General features: G+C 34.1%; 2 protein-coding genes across 6 annotated transcripts in view; one reads left to right on the top strand and one right to left on the bottom strand.

Moving 5' to 3' along the window:
- The window catches only part of homer (protein), a 242,861-nt gene extending 237,925 nt beyond the window's left edge, over window positions 1-4,936 (bottom strand). Inside the window, exon 1 of one of the 2 annotated variants that reach the window (XM_089238954.1) lies at window positions 4,809-4,936. In XM_089238954.1, coding sequence (XP_089095080.1) covers window positions 4,809-4,834 — 26 coding nt within the window. In that variant the 5' untranslated portion in view covers window positions 4,835-4,936. The remainder of the gene's footprint in view (window positions 1-4,808) is intronic. The other variant, XM_089238952.1, reaches the window with a different exon arrangement.
- Window positions 4,937-5,363: 427 nt separating this feature from the next.
- tgo (Aryl hydrocarbon receptor nuclear translocator homolog tgo) overlaps window positions 5,364-18,122 on the top strand; it is a 144,701-nt gene continuing 131,942 nt past the window's right edge. For 2 of the 4 annotated variants that reach the window (XM_089238951.1, XM_089238949.1), the window contains exons 1-2: window positions 5,364-5,594; window positions 7,620-7,668. In XM_089238951.1, the coding sequence (XP_089095077.1) occupies window positions 5,552-5,594; window positions 7,620-7,668 (92 nt within the window). In that variant the 5' untranslated portion in view covers window positions 5,364-5,551. The remainder of the gene's footprint in view (window positions 5,595-7,619; window positions 7,669-18,122) is intronic. The other 2 variants (XM_089238950.1, XM_089238947.1) reach the window with 1 other exon arrangement.

The raw sequence follows: 18,122 nt of genomic DNA, 5'->3' as shown, positions 1-18,122 counted from the left end.
AGACGCTCTACGATTTCATGAACTCAAAACCGAAACCGGCTCGGCCTTCATGAGATTGTCTCCTGAGTCGAAGTGATACTTTTGAAGACGGTGCCAAGACGATCATCCAATATATTTAGCTGCCACACACAAACTAAAAAATCCCAACTCCAAGCGATATACAGTATAACACGGAAAATTAGACATTGGAATGCCCTATAAACAGTTTGATAAATCCCAGGCGCCGGGTCGTCATGGCGACTGTAAAATCAGTATGCTATTAAAATTTCTTATATCTGATTGTTAAATCAGAGTGCACGAATAAGACAAAATTTTCTGATTTCATAATGATGTGTCTTCTAACATGAGAAAAGGTCAAATGTCGGAAAAGTCGAAAAAACATTATGTAGGACTGTTTTTCTTGGGAAAAAAAATTATGCTTGATTCCTAAGAAATTTATCTGGAGCCTAAATTTTTTTTCTCGATCCCTGGTAATCCACCCTCCAGTAATAATATGACCATTGTCTGGCAAAAATTATGAACAGATGAAATGGAGAGACGAATGATGTACCTGGATGATATCATTTTTCTTTCAAATTTTCGGTTTTCCGTTCAGATAGAGAGCCACTGATTCAGCAGACTTGCTAACTCTTATATAACGATCACAATACACATAACGTTAGCTGGCAATAATTGTGGGTTGGGGAATTCTCCAATTTAAGATCGGGACTTTACCCGTGTCACAGTACGTGCCGATATAAATTGAATGACTTAGATCAACTTCAAATGCCCTTACGATCATTACCGTAAGACAGGGCGGGACAAATCCCAAGAGCCAGGTCACCATGCCGACTAAAAAATTGACATTGGCGACTAATATTTGTTCACGTATGATAGCTGAATTGAAGTCTGAGCACAGCATAAAATTATCGAAATTGCGTCAGCGCGTTTGTCAGCATGGAAAAGAGTCAGTAAGTCGACAAGTTAAAGAATACAATATTTTGGACCAATTTTTGTCGGGAAAAAAATGCTTTGCGCTCATGAAATTTTGCTTGGGCCTAAATTTATTTTCGATTTGTCAAGCCCTGGCGTAAGGCATCGACCGAAAAAAAGGTGTTCTTTCTGTTTCTTACGCTCGATTTCTTAAAATCAATTTATACAATCAAATCACATTTTTTTTCTTATCTTAACATAAACTAACGCTAGTGAGGTATATTGAAATAACTGTCATATTCTTTTTATTTGATTTCAAACATTGAATGAACTATTTTTATGTTTAATGATTATGTTTGTTGCTTAATTTATATTTTTCGTTTCGGTATCCGAGAATAAAAATAGTCAAACTCGGTTATAGCGACCTCGACTATAATGTCACCAATTGGCTGTCCCTGTTGATTCCCATAGAGAATATGGGAATCAGCAGGCTTATAACCTTGCTTACTACGTCGATGAAAATGCAAGAGCCTCGGATATAACGAACTTTTTCGCTTTTATGGCGTTTTCCCTAAAAATTTCTGCAATTAGAGCTTATCATATTATTACATTGAGGGAATAATCGTGTTATTCTAATGAAAAAAAAAAGAAGATTCATCAGGTGTTTGGAGCTCTGGCTTGCTTACTGGTATGACCCGTATACGAGGTATTCCCGTAATTTTTCCCAACTTTCGTACAAAAATATTCCGTATTTTATTGAAGCTTACTTCGATTCACAATCTTCACAAAAATCGGGTTGGATATAATTTGCATATTTTATGAATTATATTACAATGAATATGTGTGACTATAAATATAAATACTGTATTCATCTCGCATTTTTGCCATGTTCAACTTTTTTCCCGTAAAATACATTTTATGTCATTGCAGACTTGCTGCAGCACTCAAGTTATTTTTTCGCAATTCCGCCGCTAATTGGAACATTTTTGGCGAGAATTGGCAATGTCCCGCATTTATGATCCCAATTTCACACATTTTTCTCCCTAAAATATAGTCACCCTACTCATAATGAAATAATTTCAGGATTGTATGTGATCATATTCCTAATACTTAAAAAAGGTCTTGAAAACGCGAACCTCTGTTGCAACGACAAAATTTCGTGGAATCTTCGATGCCGTTATAACCAAATTTAACTGTATAACCTAGACAGAATATGTCTATTAAAATAAACACTTTATTTATGAAATTTTTCGCAAAAGTACAGTAATCACTTAATGGAAAGGGGGAAAATAAAATACCTTTCAATAAAATGAAAGAAAGGATTAGTCTCATTGAATTCATTGAATAACCCAATGATGTGATAAGAATCAACTGGAAGAGGCCCAGATATACATGTAAGAAAGGTAAAATTTTATTCTAAGAACAAAGGAATTATATCTTTAGAATAATGAAGAAACTTGCCAATTCTATATTAATTGGAAGGAATGAAGAAAAAAAAAGATCAATTAGTAAAAAAATTGTAAATTTTAGATACTGATGATTTATACTATATTGATGTTTTAGATTTAGTGGAAAAAACATTCTAAGAAAAAAATAGAGACTGATTTGAATAAATGACATTCTAGGGTATCTGACAACATCCTTCAAATATCTTTAAAATAATTTTGTTGCTGAAAATCTGCACTGAAATAAATTTTTATGGTTAATTTTTCTTTATATGACTTGATAAAAATAGAAACATTTGTTACAGTCCTGTTATATTTACTATACTGTAACAAAGTGCAGCTTGAAACAAAATCAAGTTCCCAAAAAATATTTACCCCACTACACACATTAAATATTAATCTTCAACAAAATTTATTTTTATGTATGTTAAAAAAATTGTTAGGCCAGGTGCTTGTTTTGGTTTATATATTATATTATATTCAGGTTATATTTTGAATGATAGGTAGATGGTATTTATACACAATGAGCACCTTTATACACCTTTTTTCCCCCCTAAAATTGATTTTAAAAAAAATCATTTTTACATCACTATTTTTCCTGGGAAATATCCGTGAGAATATAATTTGAATTTTATCAGGAATATGTTTTTAATCCCGAGGATAAATAGCACACTCATAATTTTTGTACCAACATAATATGAAAATCACATGAAATCACAAAAAATTAAACATAGTACATTTTATTTTTTTGAAAGATTTATCAATCCTTTTAAGAAATAAAATTAAAATGGGTATTTTATTAAATTCAGGGAAATCTATAATTTTTCAAGCGATATCTGGGTCTTCAAACGGAGTGACCACAATACTCATCCTCAATGAAATCATAATGGTTTTTTGGTTAAACCCAAAACTTGAATCTCTCATTATTTTAGTTTCACAATTCAAATTCTACCTAACTTAGATAATTAAAATTAAGAATCATCAGCTGTTATGATAAAAAAAAAAGGGGGAATTATGCTATTTCCCATAGATGAAAATGCTGTGCATATATCAATAAGCTTATGTATATTTATTTATGAAGAATTAGTAAACAAAAACCCAAATTTTTAAATGAAATTCATGATTGAACTGAAATAGTTACATGGTTTTTTTTTACCTCTCCTTTCTTTTCCTTCCTTTCCCCCCCCCCCCCAAAAATTCACTAAAATATTGGATAGTAAATGAGAAGAAAAAGTATGTTGTTTTGGAAAGGGGAAAAGTATCCAAAATTTAATTTTTAAATTCAGATGTACATGTGTAATATGGTGAAAAATGACAGATCCACATGTTTCAGTGCATATTGGCTGATATGAACATACCAGGTACTATTAAGCTAGAGATTCTTGTTTGTTAGTTTTTCAATAGGTATTAATTAATTACTCAAGATCTTCTTATCTAATAACTCATTTAGTTGATGGATTATGTCTCAAACAAATCTTAAAGACTACTAAAATAAGATCACACTAGTAACCAATGGGGGAAGGCGGGGGTACATAAATATACCAAAACGTTTTAAAAACAAAACACATTTTAATATTTCCAAATTTATCTTTAATTATATTTTAATTCCTCCAAAACAGAACTAATTTTGGCATCACATATTAAAGAGGAAAAAAAAGAAAAAATTACAATATCAACATTCACGTTCATATTCTTTTCAGACCTTTATTTTCTTTCACAGAGCAATATTTGATAAATAAATTGAAATAGACTATGATTGGAGCATGAATGTATCTTCCACATGACTTAGAATAATTAAAATTGAAATCATGATCTTTTTCTGACATATTTATGAGATGTAAAGAACGTACTAAAATTAAGAACCAATTTTTTTTCTGAATGAGAATTTTACTTTCTTTTGCATTCATTAACGAGCCTGTAATTTTTATATAAATTTCATCGATCTTTTATTTTACGTTTAGTTACTTGAAGCAACTTCTTAGGCATTGAGTGGGCAATAAATTTTTAGAAAATTACTTTAAGTATAAACGAAGGTAACCGCGGTTAGAATAAGCGAAAAAATCTTTAAACATTAAACAGCTCTTGAGAACACTAAAATCTTCAGCAAGGAATGCTTAGTGAAGAAAACTTTTTGACACAACCTATCGATATTAGAATTCTTCGATCTGATCTGGAAACATACGTTATGAGCCATTATTCCTAATCTTTGAAGTAGAGGGTGGAGAATATAAAAACTTAAATATCTGTGTTTACATAAATGGCCTGCAGTTCCATAAATAAAAATGATCTATTCATACATTGTCCATACTATACCCCTCTGTTTGACGTTGAGTCAAACTGCAAACAGAGATATTCGGCGCCTTCAAATGCAGTTGAATAACTTTGTGCAGGAAATTGATAGAAATCATTGAAAGGATAAGTAAAATAGTTAATTATATATGTCCCACTCACCCCATTTTGGCACAGTCTTTAGTCATCTAAGCAAAATACAGCCATCGACTTGTAGCTTAGCTCATGCATCTCTACTAACGTCGGCAGCCATGACAATGTGGAGGGACCGGAAATTGTAACAGCGAGCATGCGCAAACATGCCGATTTTTCGGTTACGAAGGTTGCCTCAAATGAATGAAAATCGCACTTTCACAACCATCAATTTGAGATTCGATTAAAATTATTTTAATAAATTTTTGCATCCTCAAAACACTTCCCGTATAACGTTGTCAACAAATTGCTTCTTTTTTCTGAGAAACGGCAATTTTTATTACAAGAACACCAAAAATTCCTAATTTTGCAAGAGTATTTCGCAAGTGATTTTGCATTTGATTAATGTTGAATTTTTCTGTATGTTCAAAAATTACAAATTTTTTCCTATGAATCTAGTTTGCGGGAGCAGGAAGCAAACTCAAGAATATCATTCAAACAATAAGTTACATTATTACGTCAAAATAAAAGCACAATTTGTTGGCGTCATTTCCAAACAATTGGCGAAAGTTGTCAGTCATTTTGGAGTAACCCTACAACGCTTGGCTGAGATTTTATCCAGTCATGTGTGTGAGTTTTCAGAACCATTGTTGACACTGTCAGTTAGTTCGTTTATTAATTTTATTGTTGCGTCCGATTCATCCTTATGATCAACCACGGCAGCATACGGCGAAAATCGTTTTGCAACAATCGAAACTCTGGCTAACTACTCGATGGCAGCGACAACTGCGCCGACCCCATCACAGACGTTACCAGGTAGGCCTCTAGGTTACATAATAAGGCGCCAAGTAAAAAATATTCAATGGAGAAATGACCTTTTAACGCCGTTTTCACAGCTGTTTGTTTACAAATTTGTCCCGTTATACTTGTCAACATTTAAAAAAAATTGTAACAAAAAATTTACATATCTCATCCACGCTTTTATCCATTGTCACTGAATTTCCACCTTCCTTCTGTTAGTGGTTTTTATCACCGATTCAGTAAATGCCCTCCGGTCATAACGATTAGTTTTTCATCATTTGTATTAGTACTGATTATTGCTATATATTTTTATTTTTCTCATTTACAATCACCATTCACTTAATACTGAAAAAATCATAGGGTATGGAACCCTATTGGAATCATAGAAAGCATCTTCGATTTCCTATGAAGTTTTGCTGCTTCTAGGTTGAAATCTGCAATTCATTTTTAGAAAGATGAGATCACAAATGTTAACAGTTCCCTGATAAATACAAGATGTTTTCCTCATTTATTTTTATATAGGTAGTACTAACCAAAAGTATTTAAATCAATCAATATTCTGTTGCTATGTTTGCAGGTGGGAACCCCATTAGTAATTCATGAAATTATGCTTAAAATTTTCTAGCATTCATTGTTTATCATTCTTGAATAGATTAAAATAGGAAAAAAAATCGTCTCTGTAAATATATTTCCCCATTCATATGTTCAGTTACTTCACAGATCTATATATATGCAGAGCTGCAACTGGGGGGAGCAAGTGGGTCTAGTGCCTCAGGCGCTGAACCAGACACATTTTCTCTCCTTTGGCACATGTTATCTCTTCTTTTTTTTTCTCCAATGCTTTTCTTATTTTTCAAAGATTACTTAACATAATCTCTATAGCAGTCTTTTTATATCATCCTTAATTGCTGTGAAATTTCAAGAATGACATTTATGAAAAAATTCAACTGTTTTCTTTTACTTTTCAACTCTTTTACATCTGTGAATGGTCCACAATTTCTTGTGTGTGGAATATAGAAAAATAAAAATAGTGCACCAGGGGGGGGGGGGACACTTGATAAATCCCAGGTCTCCATGCTCCCGCATATGGGGTGACTACCCCAAGAGCAAAAAATAAAATATTCCTGGGGGGAGGATTCATGCCCCTCCTTGGTTTGTTGTATCTTCCAACCAACAGCCCCACCCACAAAATTGTATCAATCTACTAGTGCCTTCATGGTGACTAGAAAAATCTGTATTTGCACCATGTGATTGTTAAATTGGGGTCTATGAATGACATAAATTTTCTGTTCTCATGACAGTGTGTCTTTTAACATAGGTAAAAGACAGGAAGTCCTGGAAAAGTAAAAAAAATATTTAGGACCATTTTTCTTAAAATCAAAATCATTCTTAGCTCCTAAACATTTTTTTTCAATTTCTCAAGTAGTGTAGTACACTAAAAAGCTATGCCTATAGTTGAGAATGGGTGTGGGCAGGAAAGTTTAGAGAAAATCCAAATAAACAAGGGAGATTGAAACTAGTACAGGATGAATGACTCGTATATTCTATGTACAACCTTTTATGTACTTCTTGGGAAATGTTGGATTATACAAATAATATTCAAAGATTTTGCTAAAAAATTGTGATTGAAGTTTTAAAAAAGTGTATATTTTATCAAGTTCCTACCAGTTTGTTATAAAAATTGAAATATAGTGTCTGCAATAATATTCCAGGCCATATGAAATGTATAAGGGTTTTATGGGCTGTGAGGTTCATTGAAGTTTTCTATGTGGAACACTCTGTGTAAAAGTTAAAAGCCTGATGCACACCACTTGTAGCCCATATATTACGTCATTAGTTATTTTGTGTGTGTGTATTATTTCCTCAGTGCGTGATTTACATCTCTCTTACAGGATACAATTTATTTGTTGTAACATTTCTTATTCTTCCAGTATTTCTATTTATTACTACACAAATTGCTTCAATTGTTATTCCTTATCAAATTATTGACAGGATTATGTAAATATATAGACCTATATACGTACCTAATTGTCTTTTAAGGCGCTGATGCAAATAAAGCCATCAAGAAAAGAAAGCCAGGCATCAAAGAGTAAGTTTTTTTAGGTTATTTTTATATAATTTCTTTCAAATTTAAATTTTGAACTATTTACTATATACTTGAAAAATTTCATGGTTCACATGAAAATCCACTCCAGTGTTATATCATGATTGATAACACATTCGCCCATTTATTATTGTACAAGAATAAATAAATATCTGCAGCAGAATCTCTTTTAACAGGTCTAACTGGGGTAGAGTGTCCACAGGGTTAGAGAAAATTTGTAAATCGAGAGAATGTCAAATTAATTATTATGTATTGAATCTATTAGGTACCCACTTCGTAAAAAAAAAGGCTACCCCTCCTGAGAGATTTCTCAATGAATTTATAGTTAAAAATAAATAATACTAATAATCACATGGGAGTAAATGGCTTTGCTCTGCACACATTTTTGCCATCTTTCAAGCAAATGCAGAATTTCGATTCAGAGAAAATAGGATTGCTTCAAGTTGATAAATCAGAATGATACTTTATCAACATTTTTTCCAGATTTGAAGTGGGTATCAATCAGTTGATACTTACAGAAACCTGTAAGGTCAAAAGAATATACAGAGTGCTATGAAGCTGAGCTACCCAAGCTCACAGTAATCAAGTTTGAAGTTTTGTCTTTCTTACCAGTGTAAAACCTGTTTTTCTTCCTGTTCATCACTGAATCAGTTGCTGCCAGTAATACTTAGCAGTAACCATTTAACCAAGTTGGAACATCCTCTAGTATAAGATACCCCTGCCCCTTTGTTGATCCCACCATATGCACCCCAACACCTTCTAGGCATAGAACATAACTCTGCAGTACCAGTTGAAAAGCTTGCCAACAATTTTCTTCTTTTTGGATTAGAGATGCAAGGTGAAAATATTCTCCTGGATTTAAAAATTGGAGAATAATCAAGAATATTAGTTTTTCTTTTGAATAATTAAAACATTTTTAATAATTTTGCTTATGCTATGAAATATACACTGCTGGCCACCCAAATTGCAACACCAAGAAAGACAAGAGATATCGCAACAATATTTATTTTATAGATAACATGTTGACCAAGCATCAAATGATTAAATTTATAGACTTCTGTGAAGTGTGGTTCCTGCCAAAATCAGTAGCCAGAGTAACCGCCATTGTTGGAGATCACCGCTGCCACACGCCTCGGCATTGATTCAAAGAGACTTTGGATGTGTTCTTGGGGTACAGCAGACCAAGCAGCTTCCACGCGTTGCCAAAGTTGATCTGGTGTGGCAGCTGGGGATGTAATCTGGGTCAATCGTTGAGCAACCATGGACCACACGTTTTCTATCGGCGAAAGATCCGGAGAGCGAGCTAGCCAGGGAAGCAATTCAATCTGGCGATTGACGAAGAACCTTTGGACAATGCGTGCCACGTGTGGTCGCGCATTATCCTGTTGAAATATGGCTGTGGGCAAGCCCTGAAGGTAAGGAAGGACAACTGGCTCCAACACCTCGGAGATGTAGCGCTGGCTTTTTGAAGTACCGACAATGCGTACTAGAGGAGTGCGAGAGTGATATCCAATACCGCCCCATACCATAATACCCGGTGCAGGACCAGTGTGACGGTGCATAACGCAGCTGTTCAGCATCCTCTCTCCACGGTGTCTCCAGACTCGAATCCGACCATCGTGGTGTTGCAGACAGAAGCGTGACTCGTCAGTAAAGACAATTTCATTCCATTGTGCCGTCCACATCCTTCTTTCATCGCACCATTGGCGGCGGAGACGTCTGTGGTTCTGCGTCAAGGGTAGACGAAGCAATGGACGTCTTGCGGACAGACCACTCTGCTGTAAACGCCGTCGAATGGTACGCGCAGACACTGGATGATGCGGTACAGACTGAATGTGCTGTGCTATGGTTCGTGATGTGGCTGAGTGATCCGTCACTGCCATACGCACAATACGCCTGTCATCACGTGAAGTGGTGCACTGAGGTGGATGCGATCGAACACGTCGGTCCGTCGTACCCTCCTGCATCCAACGATCACATATCCGCATTACAGTTGTTTGGTTTCGTCCAACACGACTACCGATTTCACTGAAAGATAATCCACAATCTCGGTAGGCCACTATCCTTCCTCTGTCGAACTCGGATACTTGATCAAAAGATGATCGCTGTTTTTTACGAGGCATAATTGATCGTTTTTTTGAAAAAACCACAAGAAAAACACAATTGCCGTACTTCAAATCGTCGAAATCTCCAAGCCTTAAATAGCGCTTTGAAGTGGCGCCACAGGCGCGCGTGATGTGCGTCTGCGCTGAAATTCTAATCATTTGCATATCTCACCTCCGCTAATGCATGTTGTAAATTTCATATTATGTGCATGCTTCCTTCAGGGTGTTGCATTTACGGTGGCCAGCAGTGTAGTTAAGCTTTCATTGCTAAAAACATTTAAAACAAACAATTTTTGACATAATCAACTTATAATGACTATTTTTAGTTTGAAAATATTCTCAAAATTTCTCAGAATATTCTCGGTCATAGTGAGAGATTTCAAAAGTTTTTGTTATTAAGATTTTGCAAACCTTTTAAAGATTCAAAAAATTCTTTTTAAAATCAGATAAATTTTCAGAAATAAGTTGAAAGCAAAAAATTTAACCAAAGTTCATTGACAAAAGAAGCTATTCCAAAAATCACCTTCATTCTAAGATATAGAACGGTTGTTTTCTTCAATGTATATACGCTTACATATTTTATCACTTTTATTTGCAAGTTGTGCAATTCATCTATGTTAGTTTCATTTTCTTGTTTAATAATTGTGTGCTACAAGCTTCAATTTTCCCTGTGTTCTTGATGAGAAATATTTTCTATAAGACTAGTATTTTATAAATTACTAGAGAATATTCTTATTGAAAATAATAAGAAATATTCTCATGTGTTATTTATAGGGATTATTTATTACAATGATTATTTATTATATGGGTCATTCTCAAGAAATTTGACAAAAAAAAGCTATGAAAAAAAATGTCAACAAAAAAATTCTTAGGGATACCTGCTAATAAATTAAATATAGTCAGCAAAGAAGTTTGTTAAAAATTTATGGTGAAAAAAATGAAATATAACCACATTGAGAGATAGGCAAATCCGATGAGGCATTTTACCTGTTTTAGCACTTAATTTGATATTAATGCTTGACACTTATACAAGCACTGATACTCTGAACAATTTTTTTGCCAATTGCATTTTTATTTATTTTTATTTGTGTTTCTCCTTTTTTCGTCAATTTTATGGGGACAACCAATTTCTAATTTATCTCTGTTTTGCTAGAGTACGAGTTTAGGGTTGGCAGGTTTTTGACACATAACAGTTTTTGATGGTTTAAATTATGGTTTAAACTGTCGCATCAAAAACTTTTGTGAAAACCTCAAATAGTGAATTTCATTATATAAATTCCTATTGGAAATAAATACACTGCATGTAATGTTAAAAATGCAATATTATACCAGTTATAAATATTTAATTTAATGATTAAATAATTTTCTACTCTCTTTAGAATAATTTTAAATTATATTGTCATTATAAACTAGTTATATTTTTCAAACAAATATGTGTATGGAATTTTCTTTTTTTTAAATGTTCTTTTATTCAATTACACACAATATATCTTTTATATGCAATGTTGATTTTTGTTATTAAATTATGTTGAAAATTTCAGACTGTACTGCATGGGGGGAGATACGGGGGCAGGGGGCATTGCCTCCCCAGCGTCAAAGGTGGAGTCGACTGATCTAATGTATATATGAATTGACATCATCATTGTGCCCCCCAGCAATAATGACCGTGCCCCTCCCCCCAGACTTCCAAATCTATCTCTATCTATGCTGTAATTAAAACAATATTCTTACTGGAAATAAGATTGCAACCAAATATATAAATTAAAGACCTCAGCAACATGCAAAATGATATGGCTCTGAATTGGGCAGCATAACAAAATTAGCAAATGCTCGTGGTCAGTGTTGGTTGGATATGAAAGTTGATGAAACTACTTTCCCCCATCACTTCTTATTTTTAGTACAACAATATGTAATACCATGATTTAGTAGATAAGCGTTCCTAAACGCAATAGTTTTTGCAATTAATGCTGCATCTCAACTTGCAAAACTGGTAATGCTTTGGCTACCGAGTCTTGCCATCTCACATTCAATCGAGTTTTCAAACTTTGGATTTGTACTAAGATATATTGTGAGTGTGAATAAATGAGTAAAATTTCTCATGTATTGCTCTTATGGGATGTTAAGCACACACACACAGTAATTTATTACACAATACAATCTCGTGGAGACCAAAAAATTTAGAATACAAAAAAAAAGTTAATATTTTGTACTCAATAATTATATATAATAAATAAATACAGTAAAACCTCGATAAGCAGTCACCTCACGTTATCGAAAAATTATGACGGCTTAAGTGGAGTGACGACTTAAGTGAAGTGCTATCAGTTTTAATGTCAGTATTGTGAAAATCGTATTAATTTAAAATAATATAACATTTATTAACATATGAATTAAAATTTTAATATTAAGAAAATTTATAGATTGCAGAAGAAAAAAAATTGAAATTTTTACCTTTTTTAGAGCTTTTATTACTTAACTTATTGTGTTAAAATGTATTGGTACACTTGGATTTATACTAGTAATTTTTAATTTAGGCTTATTAGAGCAACTGTTAGAATAGTTAGCTTTTCTTCACAACAGAACTACTGCATATCAATTTTACATACAGATGGAATTTAATTTTAGTGTTTTAATTCTTTATCACTATTTCATGAAACAACTACAAGGTAATCTTGGTAAAATTTATCAAGGTAATCTATTACATACTAACTACAAGGTGATCTCGAACACAGGGTCCACTTTGAGGGACTTGTGAAGGACCCGGGGTAGGGAAAAACACACATTAGACCTCGACTTTGGAAAAAAATGTCTGGTTTTTCAACAAGGATAATTTGTTTCAATTTGGAGCCACAAATTAGTGGAGGCCCATGCAGAAATCAGGTCTTGCTCAACATCATTATTGTCTATGAAAGCTGGAAGGGCCTGAAGAAAAACGACGACTTAACCGGAGTGATGACTTAACGAGGTTTTACTGTATTTCAAAGTGTAGCCTAGTTTGCATAAAAAATGTTTATGGTTGTTCAACAGATCTACTCAACAAAAAAAAAAAATATTTTAACACATTTATTATACTTTTTAAACCAGTTTTTGACACTAGTCAAGTCAAATACCCAACCTTGCACAAGTTGCATTCTCAAAGCAAAGTCTAGATGAAACATTACTGTAGCTTGATGTTGCAATCAAGAAATTTGGATTTTTTTTACTTCCCCCCTAACTTATGGTCAAACCTTCTTTATGGTTACCTAATGCCAGGAGAAAGATATTTTTACATATTTTGTAACACTGATCAAACACTAAGCATGTTGAAAACATGTGCTTGTCAGAAATAATATTTATTTATGCAATATTGTTGGTCATTCAAGGGCTATATAACAGGACGCGGTAGATATGTACACATATGCTTTGTCCACAAAGCAGAATGTTTAGCACTGTTCTGCGACGGGCCCTCAGCTGACTGGAAATGTTCTGCGGTAATAACCCCATATACTTGTAAGTGTTTTTTGCACTTTTTCTTAAATTTCTTCCAAATTGTTCTGTAGTAGCGCTAATTGTTCTGCGACGTACGTCGCAGATTTTGGCACATTCTGCTTTGGGGTGCTTTTTAACATTTGAGAAGAAATCAGAGATCGTGGGGTAGTTAATAATAGTAGAGGGGAGCTTGTGTTCCATTCAGCTATGGTATTGGGAAAGAAACCAAATTTAAAACAATCTGTAGAGGCAAAAATAGGTTTTAATTTTTTGGGGTGGTCAAGTCTATTGGAAACAGGAAGGCTTAGTCAGAATACCGAACCATGAATAATGAATAATCTTGTAAAGCAGGGCTAAGTGGGAGATACGTCTTTGAGTAGCAAGTAGGTGGAGATTAAGTTCAAGTAGAATGATGCATGAGTAGAATGCATGGCATACCTAGCAAGGGGGCATTGACACACAGCATAGACGTATCAATTTAGTGCCAGTGAGTTGGCTCCCCCTCTAATTCAGATCCTGGGTATGCCCTTGGTAGAATGTTTGAGGTTCCGGTGAAGGAAAAAAGTTTGTTGAGACATTTTTGGTAGACATAATCAATATGATTATTCCAGCGGAGAGAGAGGGGTCAGTCGAGATTATGACACCCAGATATTTAAATTGAGAAACTTGGGATATGGTTACATTATTGATCGAGTATGAGAATTCGAGGGGAAGAGTTTTACGAGTAGCTCTCATGAAAACTGTTTTAGATAGACATGCCAAAATGAGCACCAGCCTAAAATGAAAACAAGATTACATTGGAGAGTTTCTTGATCAGACTTGTGATTAATTGCACGGTAGATTACACAGTCATCAGCAAAAAATCTAGCAGTGAGTGCAGTTGAGGGTTTCAGGGAGGTGGTTTATATATATATAATTTTATATATTAAAAACAAAACGCAAGAGAACCGCTCCTTGAGTACTACCGGAATTTATAGTGGCAAAAGGTGAATCATGATCTTTAAAATTAACAAATTATTTACGATTTTTAAGGAAAGCTTCGAACCATTTGAGCAATTGTACATTAAGAGCAAGATTTAAAAGTTTAAGGAGAAGTCTATTGTGCGGAACTTTATGATAGGCTTTAGAAAAATCCAAGAAGATATCGGTTTGTAACTTGTTATCAATGGCTTTGGAAAGGTCATGGATGAAAATTGTCAGTTGGGATGTAGTAGAAAGGGATTGTCTGAAGCCGTGTTGGTTGGGAAAGAAAAGTTAATGGAGTTTAATTGAGTGTGGATTTCTTTGTGCTATAACATGTTCGAAAGTCAGACAACAGAATGAAGTAATAGATGTTAGTCTGAAGTTAAGGGGGTTGGAGAGGGAACCAGTTTTGCAAGTGGGAATAATTTTATTGATTTTCCAATATTGGTGTGGAGGATGTCTGTGTTCAGTGAAACTTTAAATAAGATTAGAAGATAGTCAGAGATTTCTTCCGCACAATATTTGAGAATGGAGTTTGGAATGGCATCGGGCCTACAGAATGGAATTTGCTTTTTTAGTAACTTTAAAATACCTTCTTTAGTGAAAAGGACCAAATTTTTGAGTTATGGACAGAATCGATAAATGCGTATTGTGGTGGAGGAGAAGGATCAACTGAAAGAACTGAGCAAAAAGCCAAATTGAATTCAGTAGCAATATCTGAAGGAGACAAGACATTTTTATTGGAGATTTTGAGAGAAGTTGGTCCAACAGATTTAGGCCTGAGGAAGTTTCAAAATTCGGCAGGATTTGTTTTTAAGTAATTTGGTAAAGAGTGGGATAGGTACTTGGACTTTTGGGTCGAGATGAGGTTCTTCAGACTCCGAGGGGAGGTAGAAATTGAGGATTTGAGTGCATTAGATTTGTTGGATTTATATTTGAAGGTCGCATGCTGAATTTTTCTCTTAAGGTGAATGATGTCTCTGTTAATCCAAGGACTGTGGAGAAACTTAGCTAAAACTATTTTTGTCGGGACTGTAGCTACATATTTGTCTATAATAAGTTTGAAATTTGGCCATAGAATATGAATATCGTTGGAGGGGGATATTGATAGAAAATCATTGAAATGTGGGAGCGAAGAATGAATTGTATTAAAGGGTAATTGGCTTTGTTAAAATTACATTTGGTAGCGAGTTTGTAAGAAGGAATAGAGTAATGAAGAGAGAAATCAATAAATGGGATATTGTGATTTGAACTTCAAATCCAAGACTTTATTGTTGATTCTGTGGTTGCCAGACAGTGATTTCAAATTTTTCCAGTCAATTCCTGGGAGGTTCCAGTCTCCAGAGATAAGAAGGGAATGTATATTAAGGAAACTTTCAAGGATTGATTCGAGTTGGACAAACAAGTGAAAATCAAAAGCCGGCCTTAAATGGATAGAAAATAAGGCCAGTGGGAAACAGGTTACTGCCATTCTGCTCAAACAATTTGTAGGTCAGAATCTAAAGGGATTTCAGTAAGGGGGATAGAATTATTGAAAATTAGTACAACACCCCCTCCTCGAGAATTTGTCTTTTCAGAAAGCATTGAAATCAGGCAGTAAAATTTCAAAATTTAAAATCATATTGTCTAACCATGATTCTGTTACTGCAAGGAAGTGGGGATTATGACTAAGTAAGATTGATTCCAGAAAATCAACTTCATTTCTTAAACTTTCAGTGTTAATGGTTCCCAACTTTAGAGCAAGACTTTATTTTTCAATTTTGGGGTTGGGTGGATGATGCGAGTGCTGCAAGAGAGGGGTGGCATAAAGGGGGGGGCGTTGTGGTTTGATAGGAGTGGGAAGGCGAAGAAGGGTTAGTACTAGATTGGGTGTGGAAGATAGGGACAATATCGATGATAGTGGGATCCCAAACATATTTATAAAAGCAAAATTATGAAAAAGTTTGACTTTCTGGTCCCTATCACGGAATTTTTGAGAAACGTTCCAGATTTTCCCATGAAGCTTGCGTGTTTCGGATGAGAAGTCTTCAGAGATTGATATGTTACTATTTTTTAATTTAAAGGCATTTTTTAGAATATCACTCTAGGAAAAAGTTTGTCCTCAACTGCACTGAGACACTCACATAATCCATTTAGCTGATGATTGAATAAGTCTTGTTTTTGGGTGAGAAGGGTAAGTTGGTTTAGAATAGAAACTTGGGTATAGAAGAGTTGATCCACTTTGCCCAAGAATATTTAGAAGACACCAACGAATAAGGCAAATACACAAAAAATAAAAAAGAAACTTGGGTATCTCTTGAATATTATGAAGAATGGATGAATCGAAGGAATTATCTGATGGTGTGATGAACTGAATAGATGTTTCTGAACTGAAACATGTGAAAAAGTAAAAATAATTTTCAATTATATATTTCGCACAAAAAAAATAGCCAGGAAAAGGACATTTAATAAAGACACTCGCCTCCTTTTTCCTGAATAAGCCTAGTTTGTGAATTAATTTACGATTCTAATTGATTTAAAAGGAGGTTCAAGTGATTGCTACATTCCTCTCTCTCTCTCTTAACCTTTCCAACACAAAATTTGATAGGTGGCAACTGGTGTTGTAGGATTTGAACCAATGTCTTCCAAATGTCACAAATGGGGGAAAAAAGCTGGGAAAATTTTCATTTGGCTATGAACTGTTGATAAAAAATATTTAAAATTATGAAAAAGATGAAATATGAAAGTATACTGATCCTAAAAATATATTTTTTGTTTCAAGATAGAAAGTTGTCATTTTAAAATTTGAGAAATGGGCCGGGGACAGGCAGAAGGAGGACATTTCCTTAACAAATGAAAATTTGTTTGAGCAAATTTTAAAAATTTGTTGATGAAAAAATTTAAAACAGAGTGGCAACTTTTCAGAAACTGAAATATAAATAAAGTGATAAAAAAAAAATTCTGTGTCAAATAAATTTAATATAAAACTGCTGGGGACAGAATTTAGGCCAATTTCGTGAGAATGACCCATATATTATTTTAAATATTCTTGAGAATATTCTTTGGAAGGACTCTTATAAATAACTGGAGAATATTCTTATTGAGAATAATAAGAATATTCTTAAGTTATTTATGATAGTAGTCCATCTAGGCAATATTCTCAAGAATATTCTCGTGAATATTATTCTTGAGAATTTAACATCTCTACTTTGGATTGTCATAGACTTGGATCATATACTTATTTTTTGAATTTTTATTTTCACAATGTCATGAGAGGGAAACGTCTTGAATGTGGAGGAAAATAGCGTAACAGCATCATAATGCCTACTCTTATTTGTAGATGTGAGTTCGCAGGTAACCTTATTTTGGAAGCTTTCCCAGCTTGTAGGGGGCGCATGATTGCTTTGTTAATCTGAGTTTCTTTGCTAATTCTGACTGTGTGGAACAGAGATCCTTTTCCAAAATTATTTCAGTTCCTCATTTTCCATTTATTTTTCTGTCCAGGACAATTTTACCTCATTGGGCATTTTGCCTGTTGTGGTGTTGTATTTGTATTTGTAATGTCCGCTAAAAGGGGTAAAATTCTCTCTCTTTGACAGTTGGAACCAGGTTTTTAAAGCATTGTAATAAACAGCGTTTTCCCCTCCCCACAAAGCTATCAAAGTGATTTTGTGAACGTCAGTGGCGCGTTTTATGAGAGCAATTAAAAAAGAGGCAGTGGCTTCGTAAGTGCTTTCAATAGTGCTTTCCAAACTGTACTGCTTTTACCTTGGTCTTATGTCAATGTTACTGTCAACTGTTTTTTTGTTGTATTTTTTTAAACTTTCAGATGGTACTTCAATATAACTGAATAGCAGAAAGATATACAAATTTCTGTAGATGCTATCAAACACACGCACATGCACATTGGTTGAAGTTAAGGGC

The sequence above is a fragment of the Pholcus phalangioides genome, unplaced genomic scaffold (assembly GCF_987345545.1).
Source record: "Pholcus phalangioides strain wild (caught in Gottingen) unplaced genomic scaffold, Ppha-v1.0 ptg000011l_1, whole genome shotgun sequence".
Classification (NCBI taxonomy): Eukaryota; Metazoa; Arthropoda; class Arachnida; order Araneae; family Pholcidae; genus Pholcus; species Pholcus phalangioides.
This window is presented reverse-complemented; position numbering and strand designations above follow the sequence as displayed.